The 26,806-nt window shown below is 44.3% G+C and overlaps 2 protein-coding genes across 2 annotated transcripts; both read right to left on the reverse strand.

Moving 5' to 3' along the window:
* Window positions 1-13,502, reverse strand: Cenph (centromere protein H). The gene is made up of 9 exons (XM_032898743.1): window positions 13,333-13,502; window positions 10,515-10,570; window positions 9,412-9,460; window positions 8,964-9,038; window positions 6,211-6,267; window positions 3,846-3,909; window positions 3,237-3,288; window positions 1,930-2,093; window positions 1-559 (listed from the first exon to the last, which is right to left on the reverse strand). Exons 1-9 carry the CDS (start codon window positions 13,440-13,442, stop codon window positions 467-469), a joined length of 720 nt encoding a protein of 239 aa, XP_032754634.1. The 5' UTR covers window positions 13,443-13,502; the 3' UTR covers window positions 1-466.
* A 3,143-nt stretch (window positions 13,503-16,645) lies between these two features.
* Window positions 16,646-24,218, reverse strand: Ccnb1 (cyclin B1). Its single transcript, XM_032898744.1, has 9 exons — window positions 24,074-24,218; window positions 23,451-23,612; window positions 23,201-23,356; window positions 20,761-20,943; window positions 18,935-19,093; window positions 18,507-18,743; window positions 18,148-18,288; window positions 17,594-17,704; window positions 16,646-17,387 (listed from the first exon to the last, which is right to left on the reverse strand). The coding sequence occupies exons 1-9, from the start codon at window positions 24,092-24,094 to the stop codon at window positions 17,280-17,282; spliced, it is 1,278 nt and encodes a 425-aa protein (XP_032754635.1). The 5' UTR covers window positions 24,095-24,218; the 3' UTR covers window positions 16,646-17,279.
* Window positions 24,219-26,806: the final 2,588 nt, after the last annotated feature.

Consider the following 26,806-nt stretch of genomic DNA (forward strand, 5'->3'; position numbering starts at 1 on the left):
TTTTAGTTAATAAGACAGTAATGTTTATTCTTTTTATTCCTTAATTTACAAAAGTTAAATGCATGCTAAATAAAGACGGAGAAAAAAGTAAGAACCTTACTTCACAAACACAACGTTACCCGTCGGACGCTGTTCTAATTTTTGGCCGACAAGCCAGTGTGCACAGATGCATAAGCATATTCTGAGGGACAGCCAGGAAAACGTCTGCAAAGATGTGCACATTCAGTGGTGGCATGAGCAGGGGCCTCTTTCCAAGGCCTCGATGTTCACACTCCTGCAGAGTATGCCAGTCACTTTACTGAGCACATTTAAAACAAAAGATTCCGTGCCATAGCATCAACTCGAAATCCAAACACTGAAGCAGAGAAAGGTTCTAAATACACTATTTACATTTCCCATGAACTCTGATCCTGGAATGACAGACTGGCCACAAAACCCATTTTAAAATGCCAAGGCGAGATTCTTATTACAGTGTAGTGAGATTCTTCTCCAGCTGCAGCACAATCTCTCTGAGTGCAGGATCCTCTGCCCAGTTGGTTTTACTCCCCAAAATAAGGCCCTGTAATTAAAAAGAAATTCTAAGCACTTAATTTCACAAGACTTTGACAAATTCTCTCCTGATTTTTTTTTTTTTGGTTCCTGTGTAGCCTAGGCTTGCCCTGAACTTGCTGTGCACCAACTCTGCAGCTGAGGATAGCCCTGGACTTCAGATCTTCCCGCCCTACGTACTCCAGTGCTGGGATTACGAGGTCTGCCACTGTGGACAGTTCACGTGGGCTGGGATCACAGCCAGGGACTCGTGCCTGCCATATGAACACTATCGACTGAGCTGTGTCCCAGCTTGCACTGCCATCATCTGATACTTAGTGAGCACTATGATCCCGAGGAAAGAGTGCTCCACCCTCAGTTCCCTACTGTTCACCGATAGCTTCTATTCATTAAGACTGCAGGAAAGCGCTGCTGCCTGAGGTCAGGGCTAGCCTTGCGGTGCTCCTTTGAGTGCTCATCAATTCATGGTGAAGCAGTAACTTAAACATAACTAATAAGTTTTCTTTTTGTAATTTCATGGGCACTGGTGTTCTGCCTGCATGTAAGTCTGGGTGAGGGTGTTGCATTCTCGCCTTCCAGTTGGTGCTGGGGATTAAACCTGGGCCTTTTTTTTTTTTTTTTTTTAAAGATTTATTTATTACTTATAAGTACACTGTAGCTGACTTCAGACACACCAGAAGAGGGCATCAGATCCCATTACAGATGGTTGGGAGCCACCATGTGGGTGCTGGGAACTGAACTCAGGACCTCTGGAAGAGCAGTCAGTGCTCTTAACTGCTGAGCCATCTCTCCAGTCCATGAACCCAGGTCTTTAAGAAGAGCAATCAGAGCTCCCAACACTGAGCCAGTGTTTATTTTCAAAAGAGATGAAAAGGATCATGATTAATGGAAATTTTGGTCATATTTTGATAAAAGTGGCTCACTACAATATTTAGACAGATTTTAGAGAATAAGTATTATGCTGTTATGTATAAAAATAAAGGCACAGGCAGGCAGATCTCTAAGGCCAGCTGGACTATACAGAAAAACCCAGAGAAATTTTCTGTCTTTTTAAAGTTAATTTTATATGTTTGGTTTCTTCATCTACATGCCTTTTGCTCACCAGGCCTATCGCTGTGGGAATCTAGAAGAGCTCAGATCCCCTGGGCCTACAGTTACATGCACAGAGTTGTGAACTGCAATGCTGGTACTGAGAACTGAACCTGGGTCCTCTGGAGTAGCCAGCGCTCCCAACCACCAAACCAACTCTCCAGCCCGTTTCTGTTTTGAGGCAGGGTCTCATGTAAGTCAAGCTAGCCTTAAACTCCTTTCCCAAGGGTTCTGATTATAGGTATGTGCTACCATGCCCAGCAACCACTTCTCCTAATTCATAAGCGTCACCTGGAATGCATGTTGAATGACAGTAGTGATCTTTATCTCCATCTGTAGCTTGTCTTTCATGGCCTTTACCACTTCAGAATTCTCCATCTTGTCCACATCCTCTTTCTGTTTGCTCCTCTCCGTTTGTATTTCTAAAAGCTTACTTCTTGAAGCTTGTTTTAGTTCTGTTAGGTTAAAGACAAAACAAAGATATGTGTGTCTGTGTGTATGGCTTTTTTCCCCCCTTAAAGATAGATCTCTCTAAGTAGCCCTAGCTAGTCTGGAGTTCAGACTTACCAACCTCAAGACATGTGCAACTTTACAAATTTGGGACCATGCACCAGACTATAAAACAAAATATTTCCTGGTTATTCTACTCGTGAAGTTATTTATTTTGATGTTTCTGATTTTTTTTTTTTTTTTTTTTTTGAGACAGAGTCTTATGTAGCTCAAGTTAGCCTTAAATTCCTGATCCTCGGGGTTGGAGATGGCTTATTAGTTAGGAGCACTGGCTACTCTTCCGGCCCCGAGTTCAATTCCCTGCATCTACATGATGGCTCATGACCATCTGTAATGAGATCCAATGCCGTCTTCTGGCATGCAGATGTACATACAGCAGAGCAATCACATACATTAAAAATATTCCAATCTTTCTTTCTCTCTTTCAAGTATTGGGATTACATGTGTGTGTGCCACAATGTCCAGTCCAAACGTACAGCCCCTTCCTTGTATGTTGGGTAAACTCGACTAAGTTACATCTCCAGTCCTTGGTTCTTATAAATGTTTAGTCACTTTCAGTGTTATAGTCACCGGAAGAATATCCCTTGGGGGATTTGTGCTTTTCTTCTTGTTTCGTTTGTGTAGCCCTGGTTGCCCTGGGACTTGCACTGTAAACCAGGTTGGCCTTGAACTAGGACATTTGCCTGCCTTATCTCCTGAGTACTGGGGGCAAAGGTGTGCGTCACCACTCCCTGGCATGACGGCTGCTTTTCTAATCACAGTATCTTTATTATTAGATATCTATATGTTTTCCCACATAGATATATTCTCGCAGTTTTCTTATAAAAGAGCAGTATGGATCCCCACAGTTTTCAGATCGACAGGTGAAATGGATTATCGAGAATCCTTGACTTAGTGCGTTTGTGAGGACTTCAATCTAAGAATGAGACAATCTACACGTTTAATCAGTCCAGATCAGCCCGTGGCCTCCACCCACGGAACATAACTCCCAGCCCTATATGTACTGACTGTTTCAGGGCTCTGAGGGTGGGATGTCACTGCGCACACACACATACAATTGTAAGAAAACATGAACATATTCTACATACGTAGTCTCTTCTTTCTGACATCAAGCAGCTTTTTCTCCAGTTCCTTAGACTCCTGTTATTAAAATGCAGATTAAAGGATGTCGCTCAATGGTAGATTTATAATACTTACGTCACTGAGTTGCAGACAGTCAAATCTTCTTAGGCTCCAATTTCCCTTATCTTTGTTTCTGTCTGTGTGGTTTTTATTTTGAAAAGTCTACTATGTAGCTGGCAGTGAACTTTGCACGTTGGGATTAGAGGCAAAGGTGTGTTCCACCACACCCAGCTATCTTGTTAAGATGGTGTCTTAAATAGCCCAGGCTAGCTTCAACCCACTTCGGAACCAAGAACGACTAAACTCCCGGATCCCGTCTACGCCTCCTAAGTGCCTGGACCACAGGTACAGCAACACCTGGTCTAGAGCTGGCTTTTTACCCCGTTTCCACAAAGGACGGAGACAGCCACTTACATTATGTCGTTATTTGTAACCTTGGTAAAAAATAAGGTCTATGATAAAACAACTGAGGGCATCGATCTGCAGTCGCCCAGTCCCACCAGACACCTCAATCCTGTGCAACAGCTCTTGGCAAGATGGCAGCAAGATGGCCTAAGCAGCTGGCAGCAGCTTACCTCCTGGGACTTCATTATTAACTTCTGTAGCTGCATTATGTGCTTCATGTCGTCAGTGAGCAGACTGCAAAGGACACAGACACGCCGTTACAGTGGAGTTGTAACTCCAGTCCCAGGGTCTGATGTTCTCCGGCCTCTGCGGGCACGTCATGGAAACAGTGGACTTGCCTGTACACACCCATGAGCATCCATCCATGCAAAGTAATAAAGAACCCAGTAAATCTCGGAAATCTCGGGGCTGGGAGACTGCTTAGTTGGCAGTGCCTGCCTAGAATGAACATTTGGACCATGCTCTAGTTTAATCCCCAACTGCATAAGCTGGGCATAGTGGCAGAAGTCACAAATCCCTCTCAGGAAGGTGAGGCAGGAGGACTGAGTTTGATGCCACCCTGTCCCACATAACTAGTTCAAGCACATCCCAGGCTACATGGAAAGACCCTGTCTCAAAATAAAAAAACATAACAAAACAACAACAACAATCAGCCAAAATCTACTAACTTGATTTCAGCAGGTCAGGCCTGCCGCTCAGTGCTTCGCTAGAGCCAGGGACGGCTCAAGTGACTGCTTTACTGCTTACACTGGGTTCTGGCTTCCTTACACAGGAATGTAAGGCACTGCCACTCCAGGAGCTGGAGACGTCCACACCAGTGACGACCCATTCGAGTTATTCAAAACACACCACAGACACTGCTTGGCCTGTCTGAGCTCTTTGCTCTCAGGAGGGACTCATATATATGGTGAGTCTATCTTAAACTTTGCTCCTTTAACACGAAACTGCGTTTTAGAAGATTATTTCATTTGTATGGGTGTTTTACTTGCATGGATGTAAGTGCATCGAATGTGTGCAGAGGCCAGAAAAGAACATCGGGTCCCCTGAAATAGGTGTTACAGACAGTTGTAAGCAACCAGGTGGGTGCTAGGGATTGAGCCCGGGTCCTGTGGAAGAGCAGCAGTGATCTTAACTGCTGAGCCACCTCTCCAGCCTCACCATGAAACTGCCTGAAGGTTTTGTGAGAAGGCTGAGTAAGCAAAGGTACCTGCTGCCAAGCCTAATGACCCAAGTCCCATCCCTGGGACCTGAATAGGGTAGAGAAATGACTCCTGTGAATATCTACCTACCCCTACACAAAAGGTATAAATGTTTAAAAACGTTTGCTTTTAATTTTTTTGAGACAGGTAACCTCAAAATCACAGAGATCTGCCTCCTCTGCCTCCCTAGAGATTAAGGCATGTACTGTCACCTGACCTAAGAATTTCAGAGTTCAGGATCTGTAATCTGAGCCAGCAGTAATATCAAGGGATTACAAATCAGCCCGAACGAGGACACCACGATGGGAGAGGTGCCCAGATCCATCTCAGAACTTGTCTGGTGCTGATGAAAGAGGATAATATATCACAAAATTTTTAGAGTTTTGGGAAGAGAGATCACAGGTGTGGCCTGAGGTAGGACTCTTATAATTTCCAGCGCTTTTACTTATACTACCTGACAAAGTCTGTAAGCAGAACCAGCACCTACCTTCCTTCCTTCGACTCCTTCCCATCTTTTTCATACTGGGACTGACCTCACATGCCATACATCTCACAGGTCATAAGACATCCAGCACTGAGTTACAGCGACGTCCCAGACCTTTTCTTTTCTTTTTTAACCTTTCATCTGAGCTGGAGAGATGGCTCAGTCATTAAGAGCACTGACTGTTCTTCCAGAGGCCTCGAGTTCAATTCCCAGCAACCACTGGGTGGCTCACAACCATCTGTAATGGTATCCAATGCCCTCTTATGGTGTGTCTGAAGACAGCTACAGTGTATATAAAATAAATTAAAAAAAAAACAAAAACAAAAAACAAACTTTTCATTTAGTCACAGGCTCTTTTTAAGCTGTTTAGGCTATCCTTGAACTCACTCTGTAGCCCAGGCAGGTAAAACAAGCTCATTTCTACCAATGAAAAGCCAAGGGGTGCCCTTCTATTTCATTAAGTTGTTACTGGAGGATCTGAGTTCAATTCCCAGGGCCAGTATGGCAGGAGAAACGAACTCCTTCAAGCTGTCCTGACACACACACACACACACACACACACACACACACACACACACACACACACACACACACTCGTGCACTTTTTTATTTAAAGTTTTATGAGATAGCATGTTTCTTTCTACAGAACCCTGGCTGTCCTGGCACTCACTATACCCATCAGGAGGGCTTCGAACTCAAGAGCTCTGCCTTCCTCTGCCTCCCAGCTCTGGGATTAAAGGCGTCCCCACCACCCCTGGGCCATGACAAGCTCTACAGGAGTCACGTCTGAAGTCAGCTTGCATGCATCCCTTACTGTTCCTATTGTTTCACATCCAGGAGAAACAGCCATACCTACTCTCAGGGCCCATGTTCTCCAAGGTATTCTGAAGGGCAGCTGAAAGTTTCATCCTAAAGAAAGAAAAGGTTCATTTCCCTTCAGATACACACAAAACAGTGTTTTAAAAACATGGTATGAGAAATACACTTTTTTATTGGATTTTTTTTAAATTTACACTTCAAATGTTATCCCCTTTCCCATCCATAAACCCCGAGAAACACACTTTTTAAGAAGTATATTTTTTAGGGGTTGGGGATTTAGCTCAGTGGTAGAGCGCTTGCCTAGCAAGCATAAGGCCCTGGGTTTGGTCCCCAGCTCCAAAAAAAAAAAAAGTATATTTTTATTACTATGTATTTATGTGTAATGTATATATCTGCATGTGGGCGAGAAGGACAAGGGTGTGAGAGCCACTGGAGCTGGAGTTACAGGCAGCAGTGAGCTGCCAGGCTGGGCTTGAACTCAGCTCCTCCATAAGAGAGTATGAGCTCTTGGCCAGAGATCACTCCAACCCCAGGACATACTCTACACAAGAAACAAAAGAGAACAGGGAAGAGGCTGTGGCCTGTGGCTGTGTGTGGCCAGGCTGAGGCGTGGACTGGAATCTATCCTCAGCTGTTCACTGTGGTAGAGTTGGGGAACAGCGAGGCCTTACAGACCTCAGCGCGGGCCTGCCGAGGATGCCAGCAACACAGATGGAAGCTTTACATCTTCCCCTAAGATTCTGGAAGGTCATGTAGCCTAGGCTAGCCTCAAACTCTTCTGTAGCTGAGGATGACCCTGAATTTCTGTCCTCCTGCCTCTACCTCTGTCCACGTACGTACTTTCCCGTGAACTGCTGAAGCACAGTACTTTAAGCAGGCACAGTGTGCTTGTGCAAGGCACTGGGCTGTCTCCAACACACACAGAAACACAAGGAACAGGTAGGCACAGTGGGTATACGCCTATAGCTCCTGCCATTCCCGAGTCTGAGGCAGGAGGATCTAGAGTTGGAGGACAAGCAGAATTGGACAATTAAGTCTACAGTAGTAGCAGAGTTATTTCTTGCTTTCCTCTCTATATAACTAGTTAAGATAGCTTTAATTACTGTGTTCTTTTGTGTGTATATATGTACATGTGTGTACATACGTGTATATATGAATGCGTGTGTGTGTGTGTGTGCTCGCTTGTGCACATGTCAGAATGCGTAGGTGAAGAGGATACAGAAAAACCTGTGGGAGCTGGTTCTCTGTCAACCATGTTGGTTCTACAGATCAAGCTCAGGTCATCAGATATGTTATCCAGTACCTTCACCTGCCAGACCACCTCCCCAGGCTGCTTCAGCTGGTTTTTAAATGAATATAAAAATTAAATTTAGAACTTAAGGTAATCTGGAAAGGTCAAACCCACAAGGTAGGAATTCTAAGAGTCCTTCATTTGGGGTTATGAAATCACAACCTTTAACGGTCATGCTTGTCTGTTAATAAGCATCGTTCACCATAGACACACTCCAAGCTATTCATTGTCTGCAGTTTCATCACCATGAGAATACTGTACAGGGTACACAAAGGAAGGTGGCCACAGCGTCACGAGGCGATAGAATTTGATAGCGCCACTTTCATATATGTAGCTTGTCATTGAAGAAAATTCCTGCACAGTGCATGGACACCAGTACTTACAGAGCTTATGATATTGTATTTGTATTCACACGTCTGTTCAAATACACCTGAAAATACCAACGTAGAACTAGACATACTCAGTATGCCTGCCATCTCAGAACTTGGGAGGAGCAAAGAAGCTCCATGAACTCCAGGCCTAGGCCCTTATCTCTAAACAAAGCACAGCACAGCACAGATCACAACACAACACAAAACAGTACAAAACACAACACAAAACAGCACAAAACACAACACAACAACACAAGTGCAAAGCCAGTAACTAAAAACCTTTTAAAGTTCCTAACAAGGGAAGTGGCTTCTCCGGTCGTCCCAGAACCTAGGTGGCCGAGGCAGGAGCTTTAGGTCAATCTGAACCACATACCAATTTCTAGGCATCTGGCCATCAAGCCAAACCAAACCAACTTTATGACAACTCTTCTAAGTATCAACAGTTACTGAAACAAACTTATCTGTGTTGCACTTTTAAATGCCGCTGTGTTAGAAACTTGTCCATGAGCTTCATGAAGGGTCCTTAGCACCTCTCTTACAGACCTTCCTCAAAGGAAGATGCTAATGAGTAATGCAACTTCTCTCCAAGACTCTGGAACACTGCCTAACCATCTTTTCTTTCTTTCTTTTTTTTTTTTTTTTGGTTCTTTTTTTCTGAGCTGGGGACCGAACCCAGGGCCTTGTGCTTGCTAGGCAAGCGCCCTACCACTGAGCTAAATCCCCAACCCCCTAACCATCTTTTCTTGTTCTCCCTCTCTCCTTTTCTTGCCACTCCTCACTACTTAGACATAGCAGTCCTAGAACTTGCTATGTAGACCAGGCTGACCTTGGACTCAAAAAGATCTCCCTGCCTTTGTATTCAGAGTGCTGGGATTAAAGATATGGCACAGCAACCACTCCCAGCTCCCCCCCACCCCCGCACCCCATTTAACACAGGTTTTCCCTGTGTAGCTAGGGCTGGCTTTGGCCCTCCAGCTTCAGCCTTGTGAGTGCTGGGGTCATAGGCTTTTGTCACTGTGCTTGGCTTCTAATCATCCTTTAATTCAGTTTAGTTTAAACCCTTCACCCCCGACCTTCCCTCAGGCTTGCACCCATCCCGATGTTAATACTAAAGTAAAAATTACCTGCTCAGTGCGAGACTTTTCACTTCAAAATTACTTTTTACATCTTCTATTTCATTCTCCAGGTCTTCAATTTTACTATTAAAGAAACATGAACGAACTTCAGCAATGTCAAAGTGGTTACTGAACTGTGTACAAAGTAACCCTTGGGGAGGAAGTTGAACACCTTTATTAGAACAGAAGAAAACGAGGGCCCACCACACAGGAGCCTGTCTACAGGGCTGGGGAGCTGAGCTTCCTCACTAAGCGTCTAGACCATGTAAGGCATACCACACAGCAAAGAAGCCACCACCCCCTAGCACCAAATACTACTCCACTGCAAATCTCCAAGCTCCCAACTTAGGCCTGACTTATTTAGAATCCTAAAGGAAAAGAAAGACAGCCCCAAGACACGGCTCATATAACTAAATCTTAGTAAAAGCCACAAATAAAAGATTAAAATATGACATACACTTCAATTTGTTTTTCTTGCATGATCTGTTCTGGAGTTTTTTCTTCATCTACAAGTAAAAAAGTTTTTTTTTTAAGTCAGTAACAGTTTTATTAAATATTTGTCTGTGTGTGCGCTCATGTGCACACGAGTGTGTGAGTGTGTATGCATATCGGGAAGCACATGTGGCGGTCACAGGACAATTTGTCAGGCCAGTTCTCTCTTCTAGAGTCAGTGTGATCTAGGCACTGAACTCAGGGCACCAGGCTGTAGGCACTCACCTGAACCAGCCGTGCAATCTTGTTGCCACCTTACCACACTTCATAATTATCGTGCACGCCTGTTTACCTGTTTTGCTACACAGAATGCACACAACTTTTTTTTTTTTCCTCCAGATGGGGTCTCATTGTATAGTCCTGGCTAGCTTGAAACTCAATATGGAAATCAGGCTGGCCTCAAACTTAGTGGAGATCGGACTCTGTCTACCTCTCCAGTGCGGGAATTAAAGGCATGAGTCACCATGCCCGAGAAAAACCACTTCCTGTAAAGCTGATTTTCTTTCCCAAGAATACCATTGTGATGGTTTGTATATGCTCAGCCCAGGGAATGGCACTATTATGAGGTGTGGCCCTATTGGAGTAGGTGTGGGTATGGGCTATAAGACACTCATCCTAGCTGTCTGGAAGTCAGTCTTCCACTAGCCGCCTTCAAATGAAGATGTAGACCTCTCAGCTCCTCCTGCGCCATGCCTGCCTGAATGTTGCCATGCTCCTGCTTTGATGATAGTGGACTGAACCTCTGTACCTATAAGCCAGCCCCACATATATGTTGTCCTTTATAATAGTTGCCTTGGTCATGGTGCCTGTTCACAGCAGTAGAACAGACTCAGTTAGAGAACCATTCACCTAGGGGCTGGAGATGGCTCAGGGGTTAGCGGTTGTAGAGCACCCAGATGATAGCTTATAACCTCTTTGACTCCAGTTCCAGGGGACCTAATATACTCTTTGGCTTCATGAGTACAGACAAGCAGCAGGCCAAGCACATACACATGAAATAAAAAGTGTTTAAAACAAAGAGCATTCATCAGCAAACTTGCAAAGCCGATCTGAAACTGAGGGACTTACTTGCGTCGATCACGGACTTATACTCCAAGAGCTGTTGTTTTGTCTGTGCTCTCAGCCTGAGAACGGAGAAAGGGCAGACAGGAAAAGTATTTATGGACGGTGGCTACAATCATCATTCAATACGTGAAATAAAAGAAATAATTCTTACACATTCATCAGCCAGATCGAAATGTGGTTAATGAGGACATCTCCACGGGGGTAGCACAAAGTGATGATGCCCCCAAACTCTCCCAGCTTTACACACACATTGTAATGCTTTCAGGAGGGAATGAAGGTGGCTGGGCCATTGAGAGGGTACTGCTCTTGTAAGGGGACTTTGGCTCCCAGCACCAAAAATAGCCGTTCACAATCATCTGTTAACTCCAGCTCCAGGAGGAATTTGTCTTCTCTCTCCTCCAAGGGCATACCCTTGCATGTACACAGACACAGACAGACAGACTGACCGATCCCCCACTAAGGATAATGAAAATACTTTTTATTTCAGACAGGGTTTCTCTATGTAGCCCCGACTGGTCTGGAACTCACTCTGTAGATCAGGCTGGCCTCAAACAAATAGATATCTTTCTACTCCTGCCTCCTGAGTCCTGGGGTTTTTAAGGTATGCACCTCTCCTACCCAGCGTCAAAAATACATCTTAAAAAATTAAAAATGGTAAAATATTAACAAACATTTCAGTAAATTTAGCTCAGTGGTAGAAAAAATTTTTTGAAAAAAGAACCAAAAAAAAAAAAAAATCTGTGACCAGCTAAGTAATTAATGTTTGGTAGTTTGTTTTCTTCAGTTCTATTATTCCTAATCCAAAATCAAACGAAAATATAGAAAGAAGTTGGGAAAGATGGTACAGCTTCTAGTGTTTGTTACGTAGTCCTGAGTTTGTCTTTGGAGACCCATATGGACAGCTAAGAAACACCTGACAGATTATGAAAGCTTACGCAAAATCAAGTTCTTTTTTTTTTTTTTTTTTCAAGATAGGGTTTCACTATGTAGCCCTGGCAGGTAGGTTAGGGACAGCCCCTGCTCCACTTGTTTGGGGGACCCACCACGCTCCTCATCTACTACATATATATGAGCAGGGGCCTAGGTCTAGCCTGATCTCCCTATCTGGTTGGTGATTCAGTCTCCAGGAGCCACCAAGGGTCCAGGTTAGTTAACTCTGTTGATCCTCCTGACCAGGCTGGCCCTGAACTCGAGATCCTCCTGCCTTTGCCTCCTAAGTGACAGAATTAAAGGGAGTGCACCACCACTGTCTGGCTATCTTGTTCTTTCAATGACACAATTCCAAATGAAAACAACAACTTAACACTCTGGGCTAGCCATCCTGGTCACTGGGAAGGCTGAGGAAGGACAGAAAGGTCAGTGAAGGCCTGCCAGGACTTCACAGTAAGTTCGGAAACCAGTCTTGGCAACTTATCAAATTCAAGATCAAGATAAAAAGTCAAAAAGGGCTGTTACATGCTGTGTGAAAAGGCACTCAGTCTTAAGAGTGCTCACCTGGGGTTGGGGATTTAGCCCAGTGGTAGAGCGCTTGCCTAGGAAGCACAAGGCCCTGGGTTCGGTCCCCAGCCCCGAAAAAAAAAAACCAAAGGGAAAAAAAAAAAAAAGTGCTCACCTAAGATGGTTGAGCCCTAGATTCAATCATTACTACTGCCAAAACCAATCCCCATCCCTGACAAGTTATTACAGATTACAGGAGAATTGGAGATTCTCGGCTTTGTTCTTTGGCTGAAATGGGATGAAGTTGTTGTGTTTATAGATAAACATGTCTGTGTATGGCTGGGCATGGTTCTTAATGACTATAATTCTAGCACCCTGAAGGCAAAAGCCGGAGGACTGCTACAAGTTCAAGGTTAGCCTGACACACATAGTTATAGCCTACCAGGGTTACACAACAAGCCCCTGTCTCAAAAATTCAAAACAAGGGTTAGGGATTTAGCTCAGTGGTAGAGCGCTTGCCTAGGAAGCGCAAGGCCCTGGGTTCGGTCCCCAGCTCCGAAAAAAAAAAAAAGAACAAAAAAAAAAAAAAATTAAAACAAGTCTCTTTGTTATGAGTTTTAAAGGTCTTCAAAACAAACAAACAAACAAACTGTTTTTTTTTTTCCCTGCAAAGAACCAGAGAGCAAATAATTTAGGATTTGGGAGTCATATAATCTGTTTTAACTATTTAACTCTGCCCTGTAGCAGAAGTACCTGTGTCCCAGTAAACTTTATGAACACTAACATTTGTAATTCATGTATTACAAAATATTTTTGGTTCCTATCCCTATTTAAATACGGAAAAACTATGCTGTACCTGAGCTGTATGGCGCTTACTAAGCATACACCAGACGCTCCATTTCTTAGCTGGAAGAATTCACCACAGGCAGTAGAGAAGATTTGGTCCAGGCCTTAGACTTTGGTGTTCCTTGACACCAAATTTTCCCTAAAAACTGCTGACTGGAGAGCATCATTGTCCTAGCAGAATGATAAACAAAGGAAGCTTCTAGACAGCAAAGGATCTTAGTCCTAAAGGTGGGATGTGTTCCCTCTCCCTCCTGTAACTTGCCCGCCGGGACCACAGTGGTAAGACAGGACGGAGGACAGACAGGTCGCAAGCCTGGCTAGGGAAGGGGCAATGCGCTGCGCACTCCCACAGAATGTCCCGCCTCAGCCCACTAGCCTGTCTGCGCCGAGAGTATCCTTTGCGGCTCTCGTCCCCACTGACTGGCCTACGGCGGTTAAACTGATGGTGCCGCAAGGCTTGGGGCCAAAGAGTCAGCCAGTTAGACTGAATTCGAACCCAGGGCCTCCCAGAGTGAGGGCGGATGCCCGCCGGGCGCACCTGAGCAGCAGGCTGATGCGGTCCATGATCCGCTCCTCCGAGGCCTGCGGAGAGGAGCGGGGTCCGCAGGCCTCAGCCCCGGCCACAGGCCTCTCGCGCAGCGGCTCCATCGCAGAGGCCGCAGCCTTGATCTCTACAGAAAACACCGCAGCAGTTCTTCCCGCCACGAAATTGACTCCCGGAAGTACCTACCCTCTCCGTCCCGCCCCTTCCTCCCAGAGTCCCACCTTCTGCTTCTCACGGGCAGCGGGTTGCCGTAGCTACCGTGCTGCGTTCCTTTTCTAGGCTTCTAGTTAGGACTTTTGACCAACCCACGGGAGCGAATCCAAGCCTTTGGGTAGGTATGGATATATGGAAATATGCTCAGTGGTAGAACGCTTACCTAGTATGCCTAGTGCCTTGGGGTCGACCCAGCACCGAGCCAAGGGCGGTAATCGGAGAAAATTTAGGCTATAACTTAAGCTATATCTTTATAGAGTGGCCCGCAACGGGAAAAGCTCTGGCTTAAACAGATGTCAATAGTCTCCTGGTTGCTGTTAATTGTCCCTTTTACTACACTCTGGGTCACGGTATGGAGGAGGTTTGCTCTGCTGGGTGGGATATGTGAACCGTGTTGACGCAGGTGGCTGCACAGGCCAGAGGGCATCAAATTCCCTCCAGAACTGGAGTTACAGGCAGTTGTAAGCCACTTGATATGGGGGCTACGAATGGAACCTGAGTCTTCCAAAAGAACCAGTGTTAACTACTGAACCATCTCTCTAGCTTCTGCTCTAATTTTTTGAAATTGACTCTCATGCAGCCCAAGCTGATCTTGATCTACCAATCCCTTCGACTTCCAAATGCTGAGAATCATGGGACTCTTGCAGAATTGTATTAACTTTCTTGATGTTTTGGGAACAAACCTAGGGTCTCTTATTGATCTACATCCTTTTTTTTTCTTTTTTTTTTTCGGAGCTGGGGACCGAACCCAGGGCCTTGCGCTTGCTAGGCAAGCGCTCTACCACTGAGCCAAATCCCCAACCCCTATTGATCTACATCCTTAGTCCCTATTACAGTTCCTGAGGTCCATAACCACCAGTTTCATGAAGAAATGAATACCTCAACCAGGAGGCAGTGCTGGCACATGTTCTCCAGACTTTACCATGCCACAAACATGCCCTTTCAATTCCTTACACTGTACTCCATCTATCAGTGAAATGAAAGGTATCTGCAATCCTAGAACAGCAGAGGTTGAGGCAAGAATGTAATGAATTTGAGACCAGCCTAGGATATACAGGACAGAGATTCTATTGGAGAGTAGTGGCAAGTATAGTTGGGATTGGAAATCACATTGAGAATTGGGAGCTCCCAAGTATCTAGTTTCTGACTTGACAGGTTACAATGGAGCCTTGATGTCAAGGAGAGGAGAAAATGCTGTACATACAAATGCTTGATTCATTAGTAAGCTTCTCATGGTCACTTGAGGGATATGTACATCCTTGCAGAATAAAACAGCCCTTTGTGGAGGGCTGCGTTCCTTCACAGCTATTCCCCAAGTTGACCATACCATGTCTATTGTTAATACAGCCCTGTTATTAAAGTACTACAGACACCTTTTAAAAGTTAAAACTCAGAACCCAAAGCACAACATTGGGTTGGGTTGGGAAGGGGATGGATCTGGGAAGGGTTTGGAGGAGTTGGGGAGTGGAGTGAGTGGCAAATAAGAATCAAAACATCTTATGCCAAACTCTTAAATAAAAATTAAAGATTTAAAACCTCTACATGAGCCGTTAAGTGTTATCTCAACATGTAACAAAAGCATATGTGAGTATGTGACTTAGAATCCCTACCACCCCTCCATACAACAGAAGCCAATCAGAGGCAAGAAGAATGAAGCATTCCAGCATTTAGGTTGAGGAGGGATTGAGTGATCCAGGCCACCTGGAGAGAGAGCGAGTGAGCTCACACATGTACTGTACTGGAAACATCCTTAAGACACACAGAAAGCCACACTCTTATCAAGTGAGCTTGCCCTGTCCCAACCCCAGCTCCTGGATCAACAACGCAACCCCTGCAAGAAAGAAAACTGGAATGGAGGCACAGATATTAGGAGCCAGAGGAATAGAAAGACTGCTTGAAGTCGTGAGTCCTAGAGATGTCAGGGGAATTACACCCATAAAGTTTAATCAGGACTTTAATAAAGATGATGCCAACCCAGAAGGGGAAACTCATGGGAGTGGGAGGCAATCCAAGACAACTACAGGTAACTATAATACCAGGCAGGGGTCAGTGCTGAAATACATACAACATATTGTGCCGATTATATACTTATGAACATATTCTCAACAACAAAAGCCAGAGGTCATGAGTTTGAGAATGCAAGGGGAGGGTGGGTTCCATGGGAGAGGCTGAAGAAAAGTAAAGGGGAAATTACACAATTAGATTTTAATTTAATTTCAAAGAAATTGATTTTTCACAAGTTTTCACCCCAGCATAAGCATAAGGAACCTCAGGACTGTACAGTGAAGGCTCAACAAGAAGTTTCTAAATAACAAGATACATGCAGCTCTACACCATGCTGGTGTAATAGACAACAGTTAAAACCTTGCACTGGCAACTGAACATTGTTTAAGTTCACGTGGCAAATGTTTGACAATGCCAAGTACTTTGAAAACAGTCAAGCCATAGTAGGTGGCCACAAAAACTCTGGAACTTGGTTTTAAAAACTATTATTACAGGGGAAAAACAACATTTAGACCAGAAATGTACACTTAATCACCGACATACATCGTACATCGTCATACACTTAGACTTTACTCACCGAAGGAAGGAATGTACACCTAAGAGAAAGCATTTTGGAAAAAAAATTTTTCTGAGACAGGGTCTGGCCTTGAACCCATAAAAAGTCTACCTGTCTCTGCCTCCATTGTGCTGGGACAAGGTGTGGCCCACCTTATGATTGAAAATCTAGAACTATAGGAAGATGTTTGTTAGCAACAGAAGGTTCCATATAGCAAAAGACAACACACAGTCAAGAGGGCAAACGTGAATGGGAAAGAAAGCTTTCCAGAAATACAATTTTATTCAACTCGGAATCAGATGTATAAATTAAAACAGCAAATGAGACAGGATTTTTTTCCAGTTGGTGTTACAAAACAGGAGAAAGAAGTGGCACCTTGGCGTGGTGCCAGCCGCACTCATCTGGCTGTCAGAATTGAAAGCACACCCCCTGGGAGAGCTACTATGCATGGAGCCAGGCAAGGTATTAAACAGCATTAAGCAGCATTGTGGAGAGGCAGCGAGAGAATGCACTTGAATATCACTAAGGGAACGATTGACTATATTACATAGTTTATTCACACTAGGAAATGCAATATAAGCCTTGAAGGATGCTAAAAGGAATACTGTTGATAAATGAACCCATATAAAAACATCCCCTCGACAATAAATGCATGATTATATCTATACAGGATATACAAGAATACACCCTTATCTGTTGGTACTGAGACTTGGGGGCAAATTATTTTAAGACACCTTTAATTTTGAACATCCTACCTTCCAATTAAGAACAAATAAATAATTACATAACAAAAACACTGTTTCAAGATCTGAAAGTTGACAGCTCAAGAGACAGTGGCTTCGGCAGCAGGACTAGCTGGTAGACTTAGTGTTTAACCCAGAGCTAGGCAGACGACCACATGATAAGGACACACAAAGTGAAGCAAGTATATAAAATATAGACTACACATATATACATTAACTGTTAAACTAGAAGCAGTTTTTGATATACTCCTAAATTCTTTGACAACTTCTGTTATCCTAAAGTCAGAAGCAACCACATTCAAATGAGTTGAGCTATGCAAAGTAAAAAAGTCACAACCTTTATTGAAGAGCAAATAAACATGGTATCCTATGTACAGGCGGCACATGGTGCCAACTGCATCTGCAGACGAGGTAGTCCATTCGAGTTACGCCTTTGTCACGGCCTTAGACAAATTCTGAACTAGTGTACAATTCAGTTGTGCCAGAGTGCTGATCTTAGCATGCTTAGATGTTGCATACTTGTTCTTGATCGTCTGTAAGAGAAAGAGCACTACAATCAGGGAAGAAAACGAATCATGCCAGTGGGGGTGTGCCTGGGAGGGGTGGTAGGAACAGGTAGAAACGTTTCTATTTTAACTTAAAAAGTGAAAACAATCTTTCTATAGAGTCCTGGCTGGCTTTGATCTCAGATGGGCCTCTCCCTGCCTGTGGTGGTGGGACTAAAGGTCAGTGGACTCACCATGTGCTTTGTGAGGCCACGGTTCACCATGACTATGTTCTTAGCCAGGTGCTGCATCACAGGAAGCAGAGATTCCTCAGTGTGGGACAGGTAGTGCTGCAGAGTTGGTGTCTAAGTGAACAAAAACAGGTTTAAAACACCAGCGGCTTTCATCAGCGTTCTAGATGCTTTGTCTGGCAGAGGACAGTGTATGGTCATCACCCCTCATACCTCTTTGCCCATGTGTACTTCTGGAAGAGCGCGAGCTCTAATCTAAGCACAATATTATTACTGTAGCTTCTTTATCTGAAGGTCAGGATAGCACCTGGTACATGAGAAATTCATCTCCAAGGATGTGGCTAAGTTTCTTAAATCACTTGGGTGTGGCTTCCCTCCTCAAAAGGTTGTTATCATAAAGATTAAGTTAGCTACAGAAGGGGGGCCATTCTAAGATGGCAGTATGTTTGGGTTACCATTTATGTTCACATTCCTTCCATATTAGGTAGGAACCAGGAGAGTGGTCTTAACACCAAGTAATTTATTTGAATGTTTGGTAGTTTGGTGAGACAGCTTACCCATTCACCGTTGTCAAGAATTTTCAGGGCTAAGCAAAAAGCCCCAGCTGCAATTTGAGAAGGGGCAAAATGCACCATGTCGTAGTCCAGCATGGAGAGCTCCATGAGGTATTTGGCCAAAGTATGCTGCTCAACATCGACCTGGAACAGACGACCCACACACCACTCTAAGCCGTTAGCAGTAATTGACAAAGCCCTGGGACTAAACTCTCAAAGTAACCACACAATATGTAGTTAGGTCATCAGCCTTATTTTTAAATGTTAGCAGCTGTATTTTCGCATGTGGCCAAAAACAAACAAACAAACAAACCAACAAAAAAACAAAAAAAAAGAAAAAAAATTCCTCCAGAAGTCTGTACCTCTCCAATTTTAGATGCTCTACGGAGGAAGTGCAGAGGCAGAGGGCGACCCAGACTGAAGTTCAGAACTCTCAGAATCTTCATCTCCATCTGTCTGATCTGGTGCTTGGTGTAAGTGTTGTTAGTCACAAAAGCGAAGTCACCGATCTCTGGAGGGTACATCTCCTCGTATTTGCTTGCAATAAACATGGCAGTTACACCAACCAGCTGCAGCATCTTCTTGGGCACACAACTGTCCTGCAATGGCAAGTTCAATCAACAGTCTGTCCTCGAACCTCTCAACTGATGACACCTGACTTCCCAAGAAAAGGTTGTTTCAGGCTCAGCAGGTAAGGTTCCTGCCTACCTTCAGGGTCCGCTCCCCCTCCTCTGAGACTCTCAGAGAAGACAACTGGAGAACTAACTGTAAATGGCTGGAGCACACATACCTGCATGAACCGATCGATAATGGACACAGTCATGTACATGGTCTCCTGCAGCAGCCGAAATTTCATCTGAACCTGTATTAGCCAGTCGATTAGGATGGCTCTCATGTTTCCAGTGACTTCACGACCCAGTAGGTATTTTGGTCTAACTGACTGCTCTTCCTGTAAAAGAAAATGCCAGTTATTCTAGAACCATCCTGCCATATAACGTTTGTGTCCACAAAGGCCAGTCAACTAACACAAAACAAGTAGCTCTTGGGACAGAAGTTCACCAAGAAAGCAAGGTTTAGGTTAGTCATAACAGGTTCTTCATATTGTTGATATTCGGTTAACCAGAATGACTGCAGCTTACACCCTGTACCCATCCTCATCTCAGATCTTTTCATTCTGCTGGAAAGCTGATCTAAGTTATAAACTCAAAACATCCAACACAGCGCAAATACGAAACCCAGTTCTGCAGTGTTAGAACACAACAACAACAAAAAAAAAGTATTAACAAGGAAAAAGGAAGACAGCTAGTTTGGAACCAGGAATCTTACTAAACATTACTTTAGAAAATACAGACACTAGCTACAAAGAATGGGTGTCAGCAAGATGGCTTCATGGGGAAAGGCCTGCTGACTTAAATTGAATTTTTTTTTTTTTTTTTTGGTTCTTTTTTTTCGGAGCTGGGGACCGAACCCAGGGCCTTGCGCTTCCTAGGCAAGCGCTCTACCACTGAACTAAATCCCCAACCCCTTAAATTGAATTTTAATTCACTCCAGGACCCACATAAAGGCAGAAGGAGAACCAATTCTTTTGTCTTTTTGTTTCTCAAGACAGTGTTTCTTTGTGTAGCCCTGGCTGTTTTGGAACTATGTAGACCAGGCTAGCCTCCGCTCCCTTTGCCTCCTCAGTGATGGGATTAAAGGCATGTGCTGCTGCCACTTCACAAGGCAATCAACCCCTGGAAGTTGTCATTTGACCCCCTCTATGTGCCCACCCATACAACAACACTTGGAAACACTATTACAAAAGAGACTAAAAAAATAAAAAACCAACAACAACAACAAAAAAACCCAAAAAACCATTAACAACCTGAGAAGACAATGCTAGGATATAGTTGAGTGGCAAAGTACTTGATTAGCACGCACAAGGACTGTCCCTAGGACTGGGAGGACAGAGAGGGTCTAAACCTGATCAAACTGCATGAACTATATAGAATGTCTTGTTTAAAAGATAAAAGGGCAAGTCCCACTGATAGAAAGTTTTCCAAGTAGGTGGAGGTGATGGGACCAACAGCTTCCACCTTGGATAGAGAATCGAGCGCACGCTGGTACAAAATGCCTTGTGTGGGACAGCGAGTGTCTGTTAGCACCATCCAACCCGTTCTCGAACCACACACATTTAGGACTTCCCCCTCTATGGTATGTCTATTTTAGGAAGGTATCTCCCAACACTGACATTTTATATTCAAAGTGGCAAGTCCACTTCACGGGGTTAGTGACTTTATTTTTAGTGTTTCAAAACTAACAACAGTGCTCTGAGTGTAACAAATAGTATTCACTGTCAAAAACTGTCAGGTGCGCTGTTAGTAAAAATTTCTTTGACAGCTGAATTGAATGTCACAGAACTTTAATCCCAGCACCAGAGAGGCAGAAGGATCTCTGTGAGTTCCAGGCTAGCCTTTAAATTAGTTAGTAAATAACATAAAGGGATAAAGCAGGTATAGTGCAGCATCTCCCTTTATTCCAGCACCAGGAATACTGATCCAGGAGGATCTTAAGCCCAAGAGTAAGGGCTTAAGGTAGCTGCAGTTAGTAAAGGCAGACACTAATGACAATACTGACCTCCAGTTGTCTGAGGTAAGCATAGATATCTTTCACATATTCACTACAGAGGTTTGGATCACCACCATCGTCTGCATCTACATCGCTCACTGCAAGAATCACATCGGAGAAAGCCTGACACAGATATTCTTCTGCAGGTGCACATCCAGATGTTTCCATTGGGCTTGGAGAGGGAGTATCAACCTTGAAAAAAAGAGACTCCATGAAACATGCTACATCATGGGAGCATAAAGTCATCATCCCCAATTCAGTAAGTCATTCTGAATAAATGTAATTCATTTTATTAAACGAAAGGTATTTCAGAGTCTTTCCCCCAATTTCTTTTTGGGAAATGATTCATACTGGGCTGGAGTGATGGTTTTAGCTATAAAGAACATTTACTGCTTTTGCCAAGGGCTGGTTTTCTATTCAAAAACCATTTCAACCTAGTTCAGGATATTGACCTCTTCAGATCTCCCTGGGCCCTGCACTCATTGCAAACTGACATCTTCTATTAAAACAAAACAAAAAACCAGGCTGTCTGTTAAGAGTCCTGAGTTCAATTCCTGCATGGTGGCTCACAACCATCTTATATGCCCTCTTCTGGTGTGTCTGAAGACAAATATATATAATAAATGAATAAATAAATCTTTAAAAAAAAAAAGATTTATCACATACATAAATAGCTGTCTTCAGACACACCAGAAGAGGGCATCGGATCTCTTTACAGATGGTTGTGAGCCACCATGTGGTTGCTGGGAATTGAACTCAGGACCTCTGGAAGAGCAGTTGGGTGCTCTTAACCTCTGAGCCATCTCTCCAGCCCACATACATAAATCTTTTAAAAAACAAAACAAAACAGTTCTAACAATCAGAGCCAGGCATGGTTAATATAAGCTTTGATCCCAGCACCTGGAAGGCAGATCTCTGTGAGTTGAAGCCAGCCTGGTCTCCATAGCAAACTGCAAGCCAGCAAGATCTGGTCTCATAAAAAAATAAGCCCCAATTTAGATTCAGGTAGTTTAAAGTAGGAAGAAGTGGGCTGGCAAGACGGGTAAAGGTACCTGTTGCTAAGCCTAACAACTGAGTTCAACTCCCAGGGGATCCACATGGTGGAAGAACTGAGTCAAAAGCTGTCTTCTAAGGGGTTGGGGATTTAGCTCAGTGGTAGAGAGAGTGCTTGCCTAGGAAGCGCAAGGCCCTGGGTTCGGTCCCCAGCTCCGAAAAAAAAGAAAAAAAAAAAAAAAAAAAGCGGTCTTCTGACTTCTCTGTGTATTCTCACACAAAATACAAGAGAGCATGGGAGCCGGAGAACTGTCTCAGCAGTTAAAGAGCCCTTGATACTCCATGAGGACCAGAATTCAGGTCCTAGCATCCACACTGGGTGGCTCAGAAATGCTTGTTACTCCAGCTCCAAAGGAGCCTCTCTTCAGATACATACGATTGGGCACACACAGGACTCTATAGATACTAGCATGTAAGGCAAGTCAAAGGAAACGAGCAGGTAAGTGATAATAAAGCCATTTATTCATCAGCATCATGTGAGGTCAATTCAAAAGAATGCCAAGCCTTCAGTTATCAATTAATCAATTATTCAGGTGAATACAAGTTCTTGATTACAAACCCAGAGAGCCCTAGCTAGCCTTGAGCATTCAACCCTCCTGCCTTAGCAGAAGTACTAAAATCACAAACATGCACCATCACACCTAGTAGTAAAATCTGGCGCTGTGTGTGTGTGTGTGTGTGTGTGTGTGTGTGTGTGTGGTTTTAGTACACAAGGACTGAACCCAGGGCATCCTTATGCTAAACACAATCTAACAGGCTACGAACTCAGGTAAACTTCCATTTGGGGCTTAAATGTTAACCCATCAACATCAATCCATCATCTTTTTTTTTTTTTGGAAATGGTTTCACTACATGCAGCTCTGTCTGGACTGGATCTTACTATAGACACCGCCCGCCTTGAACTTAGAGGTCCGCCTGCCTCTAGGCCAGAATGCTGGGATTGGAAGATGTGTTACCAAGGACCCTATTTAATTAATCTTATTTCTGTCTGAGATTTTTTTTCCTTTTAAAGAAAGCAATTAAAAGATCTAGCCTGAATATATCACCCCAGCATTGGAGAGGTGGGAATCTCAAACTCAAGGACAGCGGAAGCTATACAGTTACACAAAAAAGAAAATGATTATGCCACCTCTGGATCCCAGATCTCGAGGGGCAGGCAAACCTCTATGTTCCAGGCCAGCCAGGAGCACACAGTGGGACTGTCTACATAAGACAAGAGCCCTACCATATTTATCTGCCACCATCTGAAGCAGAGTGCTAATACTTACCCCAGAGCTGTTAGTGCACGTAAAATGCACTAACCACTCAATAAACAATATATTTAAATGCCGTCGTGTGCATCAACATGAAATGAAGTCAGAGAGGAGGAATACACTTTTTAAAATGCTAAATTTACCAAAATAGGCTCAGGAGAGTGTTTCACTTCCATAACAGGTTCAGGTTCAGGCTCAGGCTCATCAAGTTCCACCTCTGGTTCGCACACGGGCACCTTGTCCACAGGTTTTGGTAGGGCTTTAACAGTAACTGTTCCAGAACCTAACTTTTTTGTTTCCTGTGGATGAAAGTGAAAGAACAGAATGTTTTTCCAACGGTGACACCTAGAAGATGGGCTTTTTCAGGATAACTGGGCCAGGAAGATAAGTTACCTTTTTGAGGGGTATTCTTGACTGTTCGCTGACTTTATTACCAATGTCTCCAAGAGCAGTTCTCGATCTCAGCAGGGGTTTGGAGGCAGCAACTGCCACAGGCACACGCTTGGCGCCTGCCATGCTGACCTTGGCCTTATTTTCTGTGTTAATTTTCGTGTTCTGAAAGAAGTAAGAACCACTTGAGAGAGGATCTATGGCGGCTCCAGAAGTCGTGGTTAATTAAGGCGGGACCCCACTATGGAAAGCAAGGGTTCTAGGATCTATCCTCCAGGCCTGACAAGCAGGTTTCCACCCAAAACGTTCACCTATTATCCAATTTCCCTTTAAGTCCCAAGCAATCCTAAACACGGTGAAATTTACATCGGAAAGGTCACCATGAAAGCCTCCTTGTAGACAGCTCTCTGGGAAGACGAAAGATTCACTCTGGGCCTTCATCATTAAAAGCACACCACCCTACTCCCCCTAAGTCCTTCAGCCCAGATATGTCCCGAAGTCTTTTTCACCCTCCAGGGAGGGTGCTTAGCTCCTCCATTGGCCGGAACCTTCCGGGCATCCCCTTCCCCTCCTGGCCGCCCCGGCCTTCTCCCACAGCGACGACCGCAGCGCCCGGCCCGACTCACCCTAGTGACCCTGAGCGCCATGGCTCCTCCTGAAGCAGAGGTTCGCCGATCTGAGAAGACACCCTAACCTCTGGCTGCCCACACCTAAACACTAACAGCCGTTCCCCCACAGCACGCCGGGAGGAGTCTGCCGGGCCTGGGTTTAAACCCCGGGCCGCTCCCTCCTCATTGGTCAGTTCATGGCACTCGCTCTCTTCCCATTGGTGCTGCGGGTTCCCGTAGAATGCGTTTCCTGGGCGATCCCGCGATCCCAAGTTCGGCGAGGGGTGGGGCCAGAGCGAGGCTGTAGCTGGCAGCACCGCCCACCCCTCGTGAGGTCAAGCTCTGCGCCTGCGCACTCGCCTCTTTGCTGCCACTTGCCTTAGGTAGGCTTGGCCGGCAATGTCCACTTGTGTGTTGTCCAAGGCAACTCTGTTGGACCTTAGGAAAATGACTGTGGGGCCGCCACGTTTCAGGAGCACGCATAACAGTTTTGCTGTCCTATTTATTGTTTCTCTTTTTAAAAATAGATTTATTTATTTAGTATATATAAGTACACTGTAGCTGTCTTCAGACACACCAGAAGAGGGCATCTGATCCCATTACAGACGGTTATGAGCCACCATGTGACATCTGATCCCATTACAGATGGTTGTGAGCCACCATGTGGTTGCTGGGATTTGAACAGGATCTCTGGAAGAGCAGTCAGTGCTCTTAACCGCTGAGCCATCTCTCCAGCCCCTACTTACTGTTTCTCATCCTCATCTACAGAAGTGCCAGTACTATCTAAGAGTTCAAGGAAAGGGGTTGGGATTTAGCTCAGTGGTAGAGCACTTATCTTAAGTGCCCTGGGTTGGTCCCCAGCTCCTCAAAAAAAAAAAAAAAAAAAAAAAAAAGAGTTCAAGCGAAAGCTTTGAAGCAGAGACAGTCTTTAGTATGATTGTTCCGACTGCTATCTGGGATGGATTTGGGGGTTTATAGCATGAAGTTATAGCCTAAGCAAATAGATTAACATACCAATCGCCCCAATAGCTACTGCCCCAGGGACAAAAGAAAATGTGCCACATGCTTAATTTCGCTCCTGTTTAAGATTACTTCAAAAATACAGTTTTGTAGAATCTATTCTATTTAACAAGAATCCATAATGCAGCACTCCATCCTTCTACCTCAGACACCTTATCAAGGCTAATTAACTTCAGTGAAATCTTTTTCCACATTAAATTTCAGTAACATCAATGAGGATTTATTTATTTGTTGACCAGGATCTCTTGTAGCACAGGTTGTTGGCATTCCTTCTATGCTCTGCCCAACAGTTACCTAGCAACAGCCAGATAGGCCAGTTTGCTATTAAAAAAAGAACTGCTTCTCTCCTCCTCTCCTCTCCCTTCCCTTCCCCTCCCTTCTCCCTTCTCTCTGTCCTCCGTCCCCTCTCTTTCTCTGTCTCTATTCCCTTTTCAACTCCCCTTCCCATGCCCCCAAATAAACTATTCTGTACTAAACCCATCATGGCTGGTATCTGGTGTGAAGGGTATATGCTTCAGCATCGGTCCACTGAGGTATTCCCTCCCACCACACCATACTGTGCTCTGTAAAACATATCCTTGGTTTTATAAAATACATCACAGGTCGAAGTCCCTATGTAGCTGAGAAGGACCTCCGAAAAAAAAGAAAAAAAAAAAATCTCCTGTTCTCCCTCCTCTACTTCCTCAGTGTTGAGAGTACAGCATACACCTTTACACTGGATTTATGTCACACTCATGATTGAAGCGAGGATTTCAAGCATGGCGGACAAACACTACCAATGGAGAGGTATCCCTAGCCCTCTAGTAATCATTGCTATGCAAATTAATATATTTAGTAAGCAAATACTATATCCCAGGATTGCCTCCTTATCCCCCAACGTGTGTGTGTGTGTGTGTGTGTGTGTGTGTGTGTGTGTGTGTGTGTGTGTGTGTAAACCTGGTTTGTTTTATTTAAGACAAGCACTTGTCACACTTGCTTGAAGCACTGTGCTCCAGGTTTCCCAGCGTTTGTGAGCTTGTCACCTATGCTGGGGTGGGCCTAGACGATGCAGTTGTCTTCGAGTCATTTCTGCTTCTGCGAGAAACTACAATAAAACTCTTTGGTTCACCAAGTTAGACTTTGGTGGTATCCATACTTTGGTCTGTCTTGAGCTCCCTATCTGGGGTGAGTGGATGTGTGTTTAGTCACGTAACAGGTGTGATGCAAAATGATGCTCACGAACTCACTGCAGTTACAGGTACCTGTACAAAACCATCAGATTGGGCTTATCGGTATTTCATCATGGGGCTCATGAAGCCCCATCCTCCCTCCCTCGAGGGACCACTGAGGGTCTGAGGTAGGATAAATAACTAAAAGTCAGCAGGAGCAATATACCAGGATAAGGGGGAGGTGTCTTCAGGATATAACACGTTCAAGGGCTATTATAAGGTCTTTTCTCAAAAGAAAAAAAAATAGAAGAAAATGAAAGAGAAGATCCAGGGACCTTTGAGGTAGACTGTGTATACTAAACAGTATAAAGGTCCATGATTCACCCAAGAATGATTCACCCCAGACTCAAATCGTATGTAAACACAAAGAGTGTTTTATTCTGCAGAAGTCCAGCATGCTAGAGTTTCCCATTACCGACACAGAGAGACAACCAAGTGAGCTTGCAGGCCTGATTTAAAGCACATTAGGGAATCCTGAGGTAGGTAACCTTTATGTTAATCTTTTGGGTCCATTTTACCAGGG

The sequence above is a fragment of the Rattus rattus genome, chromosome 3, assembly GCF_011064425.1.
Source record: "Rattus rattus isolate New Zealand chromosome 3, Rrattus_CSIRO_v1, whole genome shotgun sequence".
In the NCBI taxonomy this organism is placed as follows: domain Eukaryota; kingdom Metazoa; phylum Chordata; class Mammalia; order Rodentia; family Muridae; genus Rattus; species Rattus rattus.